The 14,325-nt window shown below is 35.6% G+C and overlaps 3 protein-coding genes across 4 annotated transcripts; all 3 read right to left on the bottom strand.

Annotated features, from left to right (window-relative positions):
- Positions 1-918: 918 nt before the first annotated feature.
- LOC135227114 (pro-resilin-like) lies at positions 919-2,557 on the bottom strand. The gene is made up of 3 exons (XM_064266988.1): positions 2,463-2,557; positions 1,761-1,898; positions 919-1,641 (listed from the first exon to the last, which is right to left on the bottom strand). The coding sequence occupies exons 1-3, from the start codon at positions 2,547-2,549 to the stop codon at positions 1,114-1,116; spliced, it is 753 nt and encodes a 250-aa protein (XP_064123058.1). The 5' UTR covers positions 2,550-2,557; the 3' UTR covers positions 919-1,113.
- A 4,970-nt stretch (positions 2,558-7,527) lies between these two features.
- LOC135227113 (pro-resilin-like) lies at positions 7,528-9,156 on the bottom strand. 2 transcript variants are annotated; one of them, XM_064266984.1, is made up of 3 exons: positions 9,116-9,156; positions 8,398-8,535; positions 7,528-8,267 (listed from the first exon to the last, which is right to left on the bottom strand). In XM_064266984.1, exons 1-3 carry the CDS (start codon positions 9,125-9,127, stop codon positions 7,755-7,757), a joined length of 663 nt encoding a protein of 220 aa, XP_064123054.1. In that variant the 5' UTR covers positions 9,128-9,156; the 3' UTR covers positions 7,528-7,754. The 2 variants fall into 2 exon arrangements, with proteins under 2 accessions (XP_064123054.1, XP_064123057.1); XM_064266987.1 differs by lacking the exon at positions 9,116-9,156 and adding an exon at positions 9,068-9,082.
- Positions 9,157-11,670: 2,514 nt separating this feature from the next.
- Positions 11,671-14,325, bottom strand: LOC135226809 (pro-resilin-like). Its single transcript, XM_064266501.1, has 3 exons — positions 14,278-14,325; positions 13,137-13,220; positions 11,671-12,417 (listed from the first exon to the last, which is right to left on the bottom strand). The coding sequence occupies exons 1-3, from the start codon at positions 14,287-14,289 to the stop codon at positions 11,869-11,871; spliced, it is 645 nt and encodes a 214-aa protein (XP_064122571.1). The 5' UTR covers positions 14,290-14,325; the 3' UTR covers positions 11,671-11,868.

Genomic DNA, 14,325 nt, shown 5'->3' with positions numbered 1-14,325 from the left:
AAGAAGAAGAAGAAGAAGAAGAAGAAGAAGAAGAAGAAGAAGAAGAAGAAGAAGAAGAGTGTTGTTTGGGACAACATCTTAAGGAATATTGCCCATGTGAGTATATTCGAGACGTGAATATGTAGTAAGGAATTTCCAAAAAGACCAACTATTAGGGAGGATGAAGTCTTTATACGGAAGTTAATAGTTCTGAAAATAGACACAAACAAGATGTTATCCATTCTGTCAGGCATATATTAATTTTTTAGAAGATCTTAAAATCAACACATACTCTCGTAATGGACATACGTGTGGGTCCCTCCTGATAGAATCGTTCGTATTACCTTCTTGAATAAAGATGAAAGAATTTTGTTATGCATAATTTTCCGGTTTTCAAGCTGAGTTTTCCTCATTGATAAACATTTTTCAATTTACACCCACAAGAGTTTTAGAGCGCCCGTGTAACCTACGAATATGTTAGTATTGTTTGGCTTATTTTTGCCTTCCCTGTTAACATTAGTAACTACTGGACAGACACCAATAAGTAGGTAAGAACATTAAGATTGTTTTTCTCTAAAAGTTCTGCAAATTTTCTTAATGTCATGCATGACTGGTAATACGATTTCCTCACAGCACTTTTCTTCTGGTTTCTCAATGGGAAACGAAGGACATTTTGATTTAACTTTCATTTGCCATAAATGACCTTTTTACAAATCATGCTAATGAAAAAAAAAATTCCTGATCTAAATTTCTTTTTTTACACAGATCGGATTGAATAGAAAACTGAACTGTTCTAATATTACTTTGTTTATTTTACGTGCTATTTTCAATAGGTATTTCAGAATATTTTTCTTTAGTTTATTCTTAAAGAGTGTCGGGAGATTATTCGTGAAACTTAAAAGTAAGAGGTTTTTATCAGGAAATGTAGATAAAAAGACATTTATAATATTCAAATGTTTAATAAATAGTAACATATACAGTTTTCTTCACATATGCCATCAACAACTATTTGAAAGACGGATATCAGTACATTTAGTTGAAGAAACACATAGAAAATAGTAACAGAAATAGTAAATAAATGGTAAAATCTGAGTCATTTCGATATGTGGCCGGTTGGATGAAAATGCAGTCCATTTACTGAGGGAGACCATAGGATGTGCTAGGAGCAGAGAAGAATTCGCGAGATTCCCTGGAATCGAAGCTTGTGAAAGAAGGTCTTGGCCTCTGGGCTCTTGGGCGCTGGGCTCTGGGGGCTGAGTAAGAGGGTCTTGGGGCTGAGAACTCCCTGGACTCGAATGAGGACTCGAATGAGGAGGAGGAGTCAGGGTACCTGGCTTCTCCCTCGTAGGTGACCTCAGCGACGTAGCCTGAGTCCCCGTTGACGAAGTACCTGACGGTCTGGAGACGACCGTCGGGAAGCTGGACGGTGTAGGATCCCTGGGTCTCGTCATCGTCACGGGCCTCCTGGTGCTCGAAGCTGGCGCTGGTGGAGTCGTCGTGGACGCCGAACTGGAAGTTGTACTTGGGGGATTCGAAGGACTCGTCTGAGTGGCGCTCGAATGAGCGTTCAAAGGAGCGGTCGAAAGAGCGGGAGAAAGAAGGACGCTCGAAGGAGGACCTTTCAAAGGAGTTCTCGAAGGAGTCGAAGGAAGGACGTTGTACCTGGAAGAATAATTGAGGAAATTCATTTCGTTGCACTTTCTGGGCTTTAAAGTACTATTGCTGACAGTAAAATTCCAGCTAACCCCGTTATTTTCTTAAAATCACAACGAAGGCCTTACCTGAGGTACTCCGAAGGCTGTGGATGGCCGTGATTGCCTAGGGGCAGAAGCTACCTGAGGAAGTCCATAGGAAGTAGATGGTCGTACTGGACGCTTGTCAGCAGCAACGATGGCTGCCAACCCCAGAACAAAGAGAATCTGCAATAAAGAATTATTAATTCTGTAGAATCTCTATTACTGAGTTAATGTTGCACCTTCTAGAGGCTGCCATAACAAGATTCGGGTAATATTTCTAGTTTTTATGTTTTCCAATATTTTACTGCTATGTTGATATTAACTTAAAATAGTCTTGATCTGTTATGAGATAAAAGTAAATGAGTTTTTACTTTTCATTTTAATGTCCGGTTTTAGTATTCTTTAATGAGAAGTTTATTTTGTTCTCTGCTCATAGAGAAATATCGGGTAAACTATAGAATATTACCTTTTCATAAAGTGAAGTAAAAAATAAAAGGAAATATATGAGCGAAGATTAAAGCCGTAAAATGTGATGAGATTATTGTTGATATCTTAAAACATAACATTTCTATGACAATTTAATTCCTCAATCAGTGTCTATCCAGATGGAAATTCTAATTCTTTTAATGAGTTCACTTCAGTCCCTCTGTGGACGACATTAAGTTTTTTTAATAGGGCTCAGTCTCAAATATTTCTAATATGACGATTAATACTTTAGACACTAATAAACGTCGTTGTGACAGGTACCTTGGCGTTCATGTCGAAGCTAGGAGAGAACTGATGCTTCAAGAAGATAGATCTGCAGTTTATATAAGCCGCTTTTGGTGACGTCATACTCGAGTTTTTTTCCATTAAGTATTCCTCTCTCCTCCTTTCTCTTCTCTCTTCCCTCAGTATGTTTTTTCTCCTCTTTTTTCTCTCTACCCTTTCCTCTTCTTCTCTCTCTCTCTCTCTCTCTCTCTCTCTCTCTCTCTCTCTCTCCCTCATTCATTTAGTCCCATGGTTAGGAAATACACTGACCAGAACTTGTCATGTTCCAAGAATATTTCTACTTTCGAGAGACTGATTTTGAAAATGTAGGTTGATCCTGGGTCTTGAGGATGAGAGATGGATCAAATCTTCATTAGAAATTGTTTATGTCTGTGAGTATATGTAAATAAACTGTAAATAATATATTTTGTAATATGTCCAGGTGTTTTTATGCAATTATGGTAAAGATCATTCTAAGAAGTGTCATTAATTTCTATGTACAGTGATGCTCAAATCTCATGCGACATGACTCCATAGGATTTCGTTCAAAATTCACTAACTGGCAACCTAGCTTGCTCCATATTTATCCTTTATTTCAATGCGAAAACGCGAGTATCGCATACGCTAAGGCCATAATATGTTTCATAAGAGTGAAATCTGTCATATATTTGAAAATTGTAAGAAAATGTCACGCGTAGCCAAATTTCAGAAAAATCCTTACGAAACATTTTCAAAACTTTCGTTCACTCATTGCTGAAGCATTTGACCCAAACGAAGTCGCCATCAAACCAGTTCAAATGTTAAATAAATAAAAAAAATAAATTGTAACATTAAGAATGCTTCCAAAGCAAACTTAAAATTTGAAATAGTCCTATTTGATTGTTTTTACCCTCAACGCTGAGAAAATGTAAATTTGTATATACAAAAGTAGAATGCGCCCACCGATATCAACGTGTGAGGGGAGCATGTGTGACGTATCAGTGACGGTGCAACAACAACCACCTGGTATATAAGTAGGTCTACAATGAGTAGCGACCATTAAATTATCTTGAAAACATTTACTTTATGTGTTTAAGGAATATTTGGATTTTCATGCATAATTATGTGTTATCTTTCTTAATATTTCAAAACTGATAGCATACTAGCAAATATTCGCTTATTTGTCAAAGCCAAGATATTATTCCTAGGCTTAGGTGTTAGATTTCTTTACTTTACTCTTAACATTCACATCTCTATATTAACAATTTCTAGCCAGAATGCAAATGAGGTTATCAACACATTCTTGCACTTCAAGTTACCTTATGCAAGAATAAATTACACATCAAAAGCGAGCAGAAGGAATTTTAAGAAAATAATATTGTAAACCAGTTGAAAAACCAGTGTTCCATATGCCTTTATATTAATACTTATGATATTTCAATTACAGCCATCTTCTCCATATAACCAAAATCATCATCATCTTTTATTCTTCAAAGAACAGGTAATCTCTACAAATAAAAACATTAGTAAAGATTACATCTCAGAAAGCTTAGATTATTTTTCTAGGCCTATAAATCATTTTGCAACATACAGGCAGCTTAAACACAGCCTGAAACTTCAACATTCAAAGAAAACTGGTTGTAATTCATATTCCTCAAAGAACAGGTGATCTCTACAAATAAATTCATGAGTAACATTACATCTCAGATGGCTTAGATTATTTTGTAGGCCTATAAAAAGTTTTCCAACATACAGGCAGCTTAAACGCAGCCGAAATCTTCAAAATTCAAATAAAACTTGTTTTAATTCATATTCCTACATTGAAATTGTTGTTATGACTGTTGAGCTTATTATGTCTACTGTCATAATGCTGCAGACATGGTTATGTTGACCAGTCCGAGGAGCATGTTAAGTGTGCTTTCATTGCTGGCACCGCTAACCTTATCACACCACACTTGAACTGAGCAACGTAAAGATAAAAAAAAAAAATTCAAATCACACAAATTAAGAATTATACCAATGCATAAAAGGGATCATATCTATTTATCCATAAGGAAAATAAGGCTAGCTGTGAATTCACAAACTTTTCGAATGACATTACAAATGAAAAAAAGAAAAAAATAGCACTACTTGGCAACATCACATTGAGTCTGAGAATATGGACGATACAAAAAGAATCATGTCGCATAAGATTTGAGCACCACTGTACATGAGAAAATCTAAAGGAAAATGCTAGCAATATTTCAAGTTATACTGTAGCCTTATGTCATGGGATTTCAAAATCAAATATTTTTCTGGGTACGCATAACGTGAATATATTTACACATATCTCCATTCATCCATTATCCTTACTTGAATGCTTGTAAATAATGGGGATGGCTTATCTTTATAATGGTATCTTTGGTAATGCATTAATACTTAGAAAATATAAACAGCCATTTCAGTATAGTTCATATATGCAATAGGTATGTGTATGTACGTTTGTAATTCATACGAATGTCTTTGTGTTGTAATATCTAAACGAGTTTATAACTATCATGATAAGCCTTAAACAAGGAATTTTAACAAATCTGTTACTGTGTAAACAATGATTTCTGTCCCCTTCATCCCAAATTTAATATTTAACGTTTTTTTCTTAAGAGGCCTAAGTCTACTGATTTTTTCCCTTGGCGCTCCTAGATCTGTCCCTACAACCTTTACCCGAGCATTTGTATCAACCGAAAGTAGGGGAACTTAGTTTATATATGAATGAATTGCTAGATTTCGATCTGTCCTTCTTAATACCAACTGTAAATTCCTCTTCCAGCTTCCATCATTATCCTTTCATTATCTCAGTCAAATCTCTTTCTTCAATCAACTGCTTTACTTCTTGAAAGGCTTTGGTAATTTCTAGGCCAGATGCTTAAGTATTTTTCAAATGATATTTGAGTTAACACCAAGTGGGATGTTCTGTTCTACCCATACTGGCGTGTGAGGTCATATAGAAAGCTTCATTGTGTTGCCAAATGTTCCCAAAGGTCAGAACAGTGCATGTAACATTGTTATGCAGTCATTGCTTGCCTTGTATAATTTCTTTCGATTTGCTTTACAAAGTATTTTTAACTTCGAAGGTCTTCTAACATTTCAAGCTCTTTTTATATACCTTTGAATACTCTATTCACTTATTTTCATCCATTTAAATCCCCTTCTAATTAGCTTTTGAGATGTTTAGTTTTGGAGCATCTGGTAGGATACTCGCAAATGTATGTTGAAACTTCCTTTTTTTTTATCTGTGCCATGGTTACGGAAATGTCATGTAATGCATTAGAATTTAACCCCTTTATTACTTATTACTGGACTGTTTCTGCTCCTCATCTATCCAGTGAATGAAGCGGAAACATCGAAACATTAAATTTCTAATGCACATTGAAAAGTATAAGTCTCTCCTTCTTCGCTAAGACTGACATTTTCCAAAATGTTTTACCAGCTTCTGTCCCTCAAGTTCTCTTCTCTCTTGCAAATAGGATTTTTTTCCATTTATGATATATGAAGATGATAGATTTAATTTGCAATGCACTTATTTTAGTGTACGCTATAATTTCTCAGCCAGAGCAAACTAACGAACAAAAGATAATCATTCTTAACAAAAAAAAAAAAAAACAGACAATAATAGCAAAGAATCGTAGCAAGAACGAAACAGAGGAAACAATAGAAGTCAGTATAATGTAATGAATGACTGCAGAAACAAAGAAGGATTATAAAAATTGGAACAAGAAGAATTGTTAGAGCGATTGCCTCATCAATGGAGAATTAAAGACCCTTCATTCTAATCACAGGTGTGTTGCGGTTGCAGCGGCAAAAACTAGTACTACTGAAAATGAAATACTAATATTGTGGCGAGAGATCTGGAAAATGTCATGGAAGGCATCACTGAACAACTGAGAGAGGCAGAGGTTGAGGGAAATCAGAGGCTACAGTAAATAAACTACATAGAAGAGAGAATCATTACTACTGCTGAAAAGCCTACAACTGCTACGCCGAAGCCCAACACTTGTGAGGTGTTCCTCCAAACTTTTCAGTGAAAGTATATCAGTTCTCATCATCATTCTCATCAGTTTCAACACAAGGGGACCACATGGACAATGACACAGGTGTGATACACCTGGAGATGTCAGGTATGGGTACTGAGGATGAAATCTGACTACTTTACTAGTGTGAGAGAAGGTGTTTCAATAAAACCCTACACGAAGAATAGTATAAAATTAGCCTTACCAAGTGAAACCAAGAAGTGTCCCGTAACCATTTAAGCAGCAATATCTAAATAGCTTATCAGCCTATAACCGTACTCCATGGATATTAATACTATTCTTTTAAGTTGCAAAAAATAGAGTCCTGATAATCTACTGCGAATTAAAATCCTCCTCGGTAGCTATATTACTAAACTTTTATTTTATAGACAAACCTTCCTTGAATAATTATTATCAGTAATCCGTAAGTTTTAATTCACAGCAGATATAGACAATTTGAATGTTATCGTTGAGAAGGCAAGGCAGAGCAGTGTTGTTTACTTAAAGCCTTTAATTAAGTTTTGGTCAGTATACAGTTTTATACCTCAGAAAAATCAGTCATGATTAAATGAAATCTGAGTTCAGAGAGTAGTATAAAACTGCAAATTTCTTCAAGAAATTTATGACTTGCATCGTCTTGCAGTTGCGTAAATTAACTTTTACATTCTTTTGTCAGATCTGTATCCCAGCAGATCTCATGGAGATAAATTTGCCAAATATATTTTCTAGAATAATATTAATATTATTCATCTTATTTCCTCTACACGAATGAAATTATACAAAAGAAACTTAATTTTGAGTAATGAAGGGCAAACAGGCTGGAGGAATATTTTAAATGATTATTTTGCTACTTTCATTTACCTGTTTCTTTGACCAGAAATTCATTGATATTGCATTGCAAGTGATTTTCAACACTGATTCTTCATATCTCTTATTATCAGTGCTATTAAAATTTCCTGGGACTTCTTCAAATGAAAAGTCATTGCAATCTCGTATGACGGCATCGAACAGAAGGGTAAGTATTAAATAGCCATATATGTAATTCCTTTCTTTAATAAATAGCAATAAATAGCAATGTACAAATTTTTCAGTGTACATAGGAACAACAACTATGGGCAGGACTGATATCTGTTCATTATCAAGAGAGAAAAGAGGAAAAGAATCCTAATAAAGAGAGGAAAAGAGAGCAGAAAGCAGAAGTAGGTTAACTGTAAAGTCTTTGTCGTCTCGATACGATGTCGGTTTCGTGCAAACTTCGTCTGCCTTACTGAGGAGCGCCGTAAGCCCTGCTGGGTACAGCCACGAATTCGCGAGATTCGTGGGACTCAAAGGATGAGAAAGAGGGTCTTGGGCGCTGGGCTCTGGGGGCTGAGTAAGAGGGTCTTGGGGCTGAGAACTCCCTGGACTCGAATGAGGACTCGAATGAGGAGGAGGAGTCGGGGTACCTGGCTTCTCCTTCGTAGGTGACCTCAGCGACGTAGCCTGAGTCTCCGTTGACGAAGTACCTGACGGTTTGGCGACGACCGTCGGGAAGCTGGACGGTGTAGGATCCCTGGGTCTCGTCATCGTCACGGGCCTCCTGGTGCTCGAAGCTGGCGCTGGCGGAGTCGTCGTGGACGCCGAACTGGAAGTTGTACTTGGGGGATTCGAAGGACTCGTCTGAGTCGCGCTCGAAGGAACGTTCGAAAGAGCGTTCAAAGGAGCGGTCGAAAGAAGGACGCTCGAAGGAGGAGCGTTCAAAGGAGTTCTCGAAGGAGTCGAAGGAGGGGCGCTGTACCTGGTTGAGAAGATTGTAGATTTGTGTATGAGAAATTTGAAAATGTTCTAGAATACTCCTCTTCAAAGGATTTGGTATAAATCGTCCATTATATGAGTAGGAAACCAATCAGTTCTCTCAGTGGAATTACCTGAGGTGTTCCGTAGGCTGTGGATGGCCTTGATGGCCTGGGGGCAGCAGCTACCTGAGGAGCTCCATAGGAAGTAGATGGTCGTGCTGGACGCTTGTCAGCAGCGACAACGGCAACCAAGCCCAAGACGAAGAGAATCTGAAAGAGAGAAATTGACCATTTGTAGATCCTCTACATTTGAGCTGATTATCCTACGAAAGATTTTTTTTTTTTTTTAGGGATTTTGAGCCTGTATATAACCTCACCTACAACATCTAAAAATGAAGGATTAACTGATGTCTTGAATACACTTCTCAAATTACGTTCAGTATGTGAAAACATTTTAAAGTTTACTGGACAATCCGGTATCATCCTCTTTAAACTGGGTGAGGCGTAACCCGTCTACGGTGATGTAAATAAAAAAAGACAGTAAATACTAATATGCGCAGACATAAAAACTAGACATTATTGTGGATAAGCAATCGCCTTGCGCTAATCTCGATAATCATCAAGTGTCTTTAGTGTTTTAAAATATTCGAGACTGGTGTATATTTTTAGATAACTACAATTTACTAAAGCATAAAACTAAGTTGTCAATATATTCATCGTCAAATATCCTTCACCATCAAACTAAACAATTTTTCGTTATCGACAAAATACCAAGCACTCATCAACAACACTTCTAGGATACCTTAGCGTTCATGTTGAAGACCCGGGGGAACGGATACTTCTAGGATACCTTAGCGTTCATGTTGAAGACAGGAGGGGAACTGATACTTACTTGAAGATGGACCTCCAGTTTATATATGCCATCTCGGATGACGTCAGCCTCGAGTTTTTGCCCGAAATTTTCTTCTTCTTCCTTTTTTCTTTTTCGAGGGCGGGGCGAGGCCCGGTGGTCAATCCTCCAGAAAAAAAGGATCAAACAGGATCATTTGGGGCAGGAGTACAGTCTCAGTGAGACCTAACGAGCAACTTGTTGTAAGGTCAAGGACATCAGAGAGGAATTTAATTATAGACTCCCCTTTCATCATCTCCTGGAGTTAGGAAATCCTGCAAACAGGACTCTCAGGATTAACATTTTCCTCGAGAAAGTGTTTTCAAACCGAGCTACTAAAACATCATCAGTGAGATTAGGAGAGATACAGGTGTCTTTCGTATACAGGATTAAATTTACTTGTTTATAAAAGCCTGGAGTGTGCCTTTGTTCATGCACACTTATATCACGAGTAACTATGTCGACCAGATGAAATATAGGATTTCTTGAAGTAGTTTCTCAAAGCAATGGACTAGGTATAACCATGTTATTCTCTGTCTTATGTCCCGTGCTTTCAAGATGCAATCGTGTTGCGCGATGTGTGTTCATGTACGTGTTTGTATATGTTGTGCGTATATGTAATGTACACATATACACTTTATTCACCTCTGTGTAATTAATCACGCATTTATAAATGCGGTTAATGCTTTTGTGAATACAAATTATTCTCTTAATCGTTGATGGCATTTGTTTTTCTGTGTATCCTTTTGTGTATCTATTTTTCTATATATACTGCATATAAATTTTATGTGTATATATATATATATATATATATATATATATATATATATATATATATATATATATATATGTATGTCTGTATGTATGTATAACTGAATCACGAAAGTTAGGAATATGATAAATCCATAAATAAAGTATATGCCACGAAGGGAAAATAAACAACGGAGTATCCGCGAGATCTTTTGACATTCAAACGTCCTTTACTTAGCAAGTAAAGGACGCTTTGAACTCGAAAGATCTTGCGGATACTACGTGTTTATTTTCCCTTCGTGGCATATAACTTTATATATATATATATATATATATATATATATATATATATATATATATATATATATATATATAATATATATATATATGTGTGTGTGTGCGTGTATGTATGTGTGTGTTTGCGCGTGTGAGTAATGTGGATACTAGGAACTTACGTATGTATTCATATGTACTCTTATAAGTGCTATTTATGTTAAGATTTATATTAATGAAAACTTTGACAAAATCAAAATCTATTAGTGAAAATAGTTATCTGTCGTTCCCAGAAGTGGCTTTGATATGTAGGTTTATTTTCATGCTGGCTAGAAAATTTTTTTTTTATAAATCTGTCGTAACAATGGTTCCAAAAATGACCCCCTATCTGTATGTTGACGACCTTTTATTGTATTCGGTTTAAAAATGTCTCAGGTTGAGATGATGAAATCTCTTTAGTGGAACCAATCCTATACTCTTCATTGAGCTTTTTTTTTAACCTCCCTGAAACCCAGTTGTCAAATGGTGCTTTCTTTTCCAGAACTCTCTCTGCAATCTGTATTTGAGTGTGTGTGTGTGTGTGTGTGTATGAGTGCTTTATTTTCTAAAGAAAGGTGCTCACTTCAACATTAATAAATATATCCCTATATTTTATTACCATGTATTCGCCCCTCAGTTACAACTATTTAAATAAGTGCTACCTTCCACTATAATTATTGTTTTTGCTATTTCGTACAAATCGTACAGATTTCGTTCCATTTTCATTTACTTTACGTCTTTTCATGAGTCATTGTTATTAACCGATTACAGAAGTAATGTAATTTTAGTTAACTGGTTACGTATCGATGTGGTTTGTAACGAAACAAGCAAACGTGTTGTCATGTGTTATTATGATGGAACAATTATTCACCACCCAAGCATGTCCCAATAGTCACTAAAGTATAGCCAAGCTCTTGACTTTGTTGGCTTCTAATCCTTCGAGTTGCTCCTTCAAAATACTCTGTGTGGCTTCTGCCTTAGTCTTTCCCTCAGCCTTTCCTGAAATACAGAGCGTTCGTGGCAGATTTTTTGATCGGGTTGTGATCTCGGTTACTGTAATGCTTCAAAAAAAAAAAAAAAAAAAAAAAAAACTTTTTCTAATTCTCGTTTTCTTTGACCTGTTTCTCGCTAGACTGACTTACATTAGTAAAAGGTATTTACAGGGCTATCAGCAAATTTCTCTTGAGTACAAAATATCGTAGATAATGTATGTCCAGCTTCATAAAGCTACTTTCGAATACGAGATTTACTGGATCTCGTTTCAAGTGTTTCATAGTCTCGTGAAAATGTGGCAGGAAAATATTAAATAAGCCTAGACGATGTACCGTCGAAGAATTTGTATTTTTTACTTTTGATGTGAAGCAAGCATTAGTCAGTTGTTAACAAATTGATGTAAACGGGAACTCTTCGCAAAAAAATCAGAAGGACGATAACTGAAAAGACTTTTAGGTTTTCAGTGCTTTAATAAATATTAATAAATAATTTTTCATAAATACATTATCAACAATTATGAGAACAGATATCAGTCCTTATAAGGAAAAGTCAGTGAAAGCTTTAAAGGAAAAAGATTGCAGAAGTTAGGAGGAAGAAGTAGATTGCTTAATCCGTGTCATATCCATTGGAGGTCAGTTTCATGCAAGTTCACGTCTCCATTACAGAGGGAGACCATAGGATGTGCTCGGGGCAGAGAAAAATTCACGGGATTCCCTCGAATCAAAGGAGGTGAAAGTAGGTCTTGGCCTCTGGGCTCTTGGGCGCTGGCTTCTGGGGGCTGAGAAAGAGGGTCTTGGGGCTGAGAACTCCCTGGACTCGAATGAGGAGTAAGGGTACCTGGCTTCTCCCTGGTAGGAGACCTCAGCGACGTAGCCTGAGCCTCCGTTGACGAAGTACCTGACGGTCTGGAGACGACCGTCGGGAAGCTGGACGGAGTAGGATCCTTGGGTCTTGTCCACGTTACGGTCCTCCTGGTGCTCGAAGCTGGCGCTGGTGGAGTCGTCGTGGACACCGAATTGGAAGTTGTACCTGGCGGGTTCGAAGGACTCGTCTGAGTTGCCGTCGAAAGAGCGGGAGAAAGAAGGGCGCTCGAAGGAGGAGCGTTCAAAGGAGTGGTCGAAAGAGCGCGCGAAGGATGGGCGTTCAAAGGAAGAACGTTCGAAAGAGTCGAAACGATTCTCGAAGGAGTCGAAAGATGGCCGACGGACCTGTTGGATTTTTCGAGAGAAAAAATTTTTAAGTCGCATCGATTTGATCTAGCAGATCAGTGGCAGATTGCTTTATGTCATATCCCATATAACAATAATAATAATAATAATAATAATAATAATAATAATAATAATAATAATAATAATAATAATAATAATAATAATAATAATAATAATAATAATAATATTTTATTAAAAGTAATTGCTGCCTCACTGCATTAATTTCATATATGCAGCTGAGGCAGCAATTACTTTTAATAAAACATGCTTAAAAGAGGGTTTACTCCAGAATAATAATAATAATAATAATAATAATAAAAATAATAATAATAATAATAATAATAATAATAATAATAATAATAATAATAATAATAATAATAATAATAATAGTGCGAAAATTCCTACTAATGTAAGTGTAAATGAAAATTTAAAAGTATATTTTTTCAAGTACTGCTATTTAGAAGTATGAATACTTTTAGATATATATTAACACTCTCATCAGAGGGGATTTTTTTTTCACATTTCAGTAACATGTGATTATGGGATTTTGATAAATAACAATAATACGTCTATGAAAATAATACAATCTTTACCATTTAAAACAGCCATAACAGTAACTCTGGACGTCAAATAAGCTATTCTAATACCAAACACAATAAGGACCCTTTATCTTGAGTTTTAGATCGTTAGAAAAAATGAACTAGGGCGCAGCCACTTACCTGGGGAGCCCCGTAAGAAGTGGATGGACGGAATGGGCGCCTATCGGAGGCAACCACAGCTACCAAGCCCAGAAGAAAGACGACCTGGAATAGAGAAAAGGTAAGAATTAAAACTAAGTTTTTAGGGACTTTAAGACATATATAGATATGTGTGGAAAAGCATATGTGCAAGTGATGGATCGTAATTACAACAATCAGTTTAATAATTTCGTAAGAAGACTTGGAATGTTGGAATCCATAGGAAGGTAAGAATCAGATACAATTTTCTAGGAAATTGAGTATCTATATAACTCTCTATATAATATATATATATATATATATATATATATATATATATATATATATATATATATATATATATATAGTATATAGATAGATAAGATACTCAATATCCCAGAAACTTATATTTGATTCCTGCATATGTATATATAGATATATATATTTATCTATCTATATATAATAATATATATATAAATATATATTATATACAGATAAGATAAATAGATACTCAATATCCCAGAAACTTATATTTGATTCCTGCATATGTATGTATATATATATATATATATATATATATATATATATATATATATATATATATATTCATATGTGTGTGTATGTATGTAAATGTGCGCATGTCTTTACAATATTATACAGCGTTCAATAATTTCGTCTCCTTTTCTGAGTAGTCCGAATTCAATTTATTTTGAAATTGGCAAAGAATATACTTGACAATTAACGTCGTCGTAATCAGTACTCTCAGTGATTTTGACTGAAGAGGGAATAAAAGGCATATTACCAAATGAAACTAGATATACGTCACTTGGCAAAGAAACGATGTTATTTTTAAACTGAACGATATCACAAAGTTATTTTTAATTATTTTGAAAACTAAGAAAATAATAAACTTGTAAACATTTTAAAATGGTAAAAAGATAGATTGTCTTTAAAACATATTCTTTAAAAGCCACCCGAATAAAATCAATCTACATTGATACAAAATACTAGCGTAATCAACAATATCTCTAAATGATTCGACTTTGTGAAGCTTAACGTTTCAAGTATTAACTAAGAACTAATCAAAACAAATTGTTAAAATGTTAGAAGAATATCAAATACCAAACTGAATTATCTGCAGTACCTTAGCGTTCATGTTGAAGATAGCAGGAAACTAGTGACTATCGGCTCC

The sequence above is a fragment of the Macrobrachium nipponense genome, chromosome 15 (assembly GCF_015104395.2).
Source record: "Macrobrachium nipponense isolate FS-2020 chromosome 15, ASM1510439v2, whole genome shotgun sequence".
Taxonomy (NCBI): Eukaryota; Metazoa; Arthropoda; class Malacostraca; order Decapoda; family Palaemonidae; genus Macrobrachium; species Macrobrachium nipponense.
This window is presented reverse-complemented; position numbering and strand designations above follow the sequence as displayed.

What these genes read in the sequence shown, in the direction of transcription:
- LOC135227114 (XM_064266988.1), bottom strand. Translation starts at nt 2,549, where the DNA reads ATGACGTCACCAAAAGCGGCTTATATAAACTGCAGATCTATCTTCTTG. An exon ending in GCTTCGACATGAACGCCAAG is followed by an intron (nt 1,899 to 2,462) that starts GTACCTGTCACA and finishes TCTTTATTGCAG; the next exon opens with ATTCTCTTTGTTCTGGGGTT. An exon ending in CAGCCTTCGGAGTACCTCAG is followed by an intron (nt 1,642 to 1,760) that starts GTAAGGCCTTCG and finishes TTATTCTTCCAG; the next exon opens with GTACAACGTCCTTCCTTCGA.
- LOC135227113 (XM_064266984.1), bottom strand. An exon ending in CAGCCTACGGAACACCTCAG is followed by an intron (nt 8,268 to 8,397) that starts GTAATTCCACTG and finishes CTTCTCAACCAG; the next exon opens with GTACAGCGCCCCTCCTTCGA.
- LOC135226809 (XM_064266501.1), bottom strand. An exon ending in CTTCTTACGGGGCTCCCCAG is followed by an intron (nt 12,418 to 13,136) that starts GTAAGTGGCTGC and finishes AAAATCCAACAG; the next exon opens with GTCCGTCGGCCATCTTTCGA.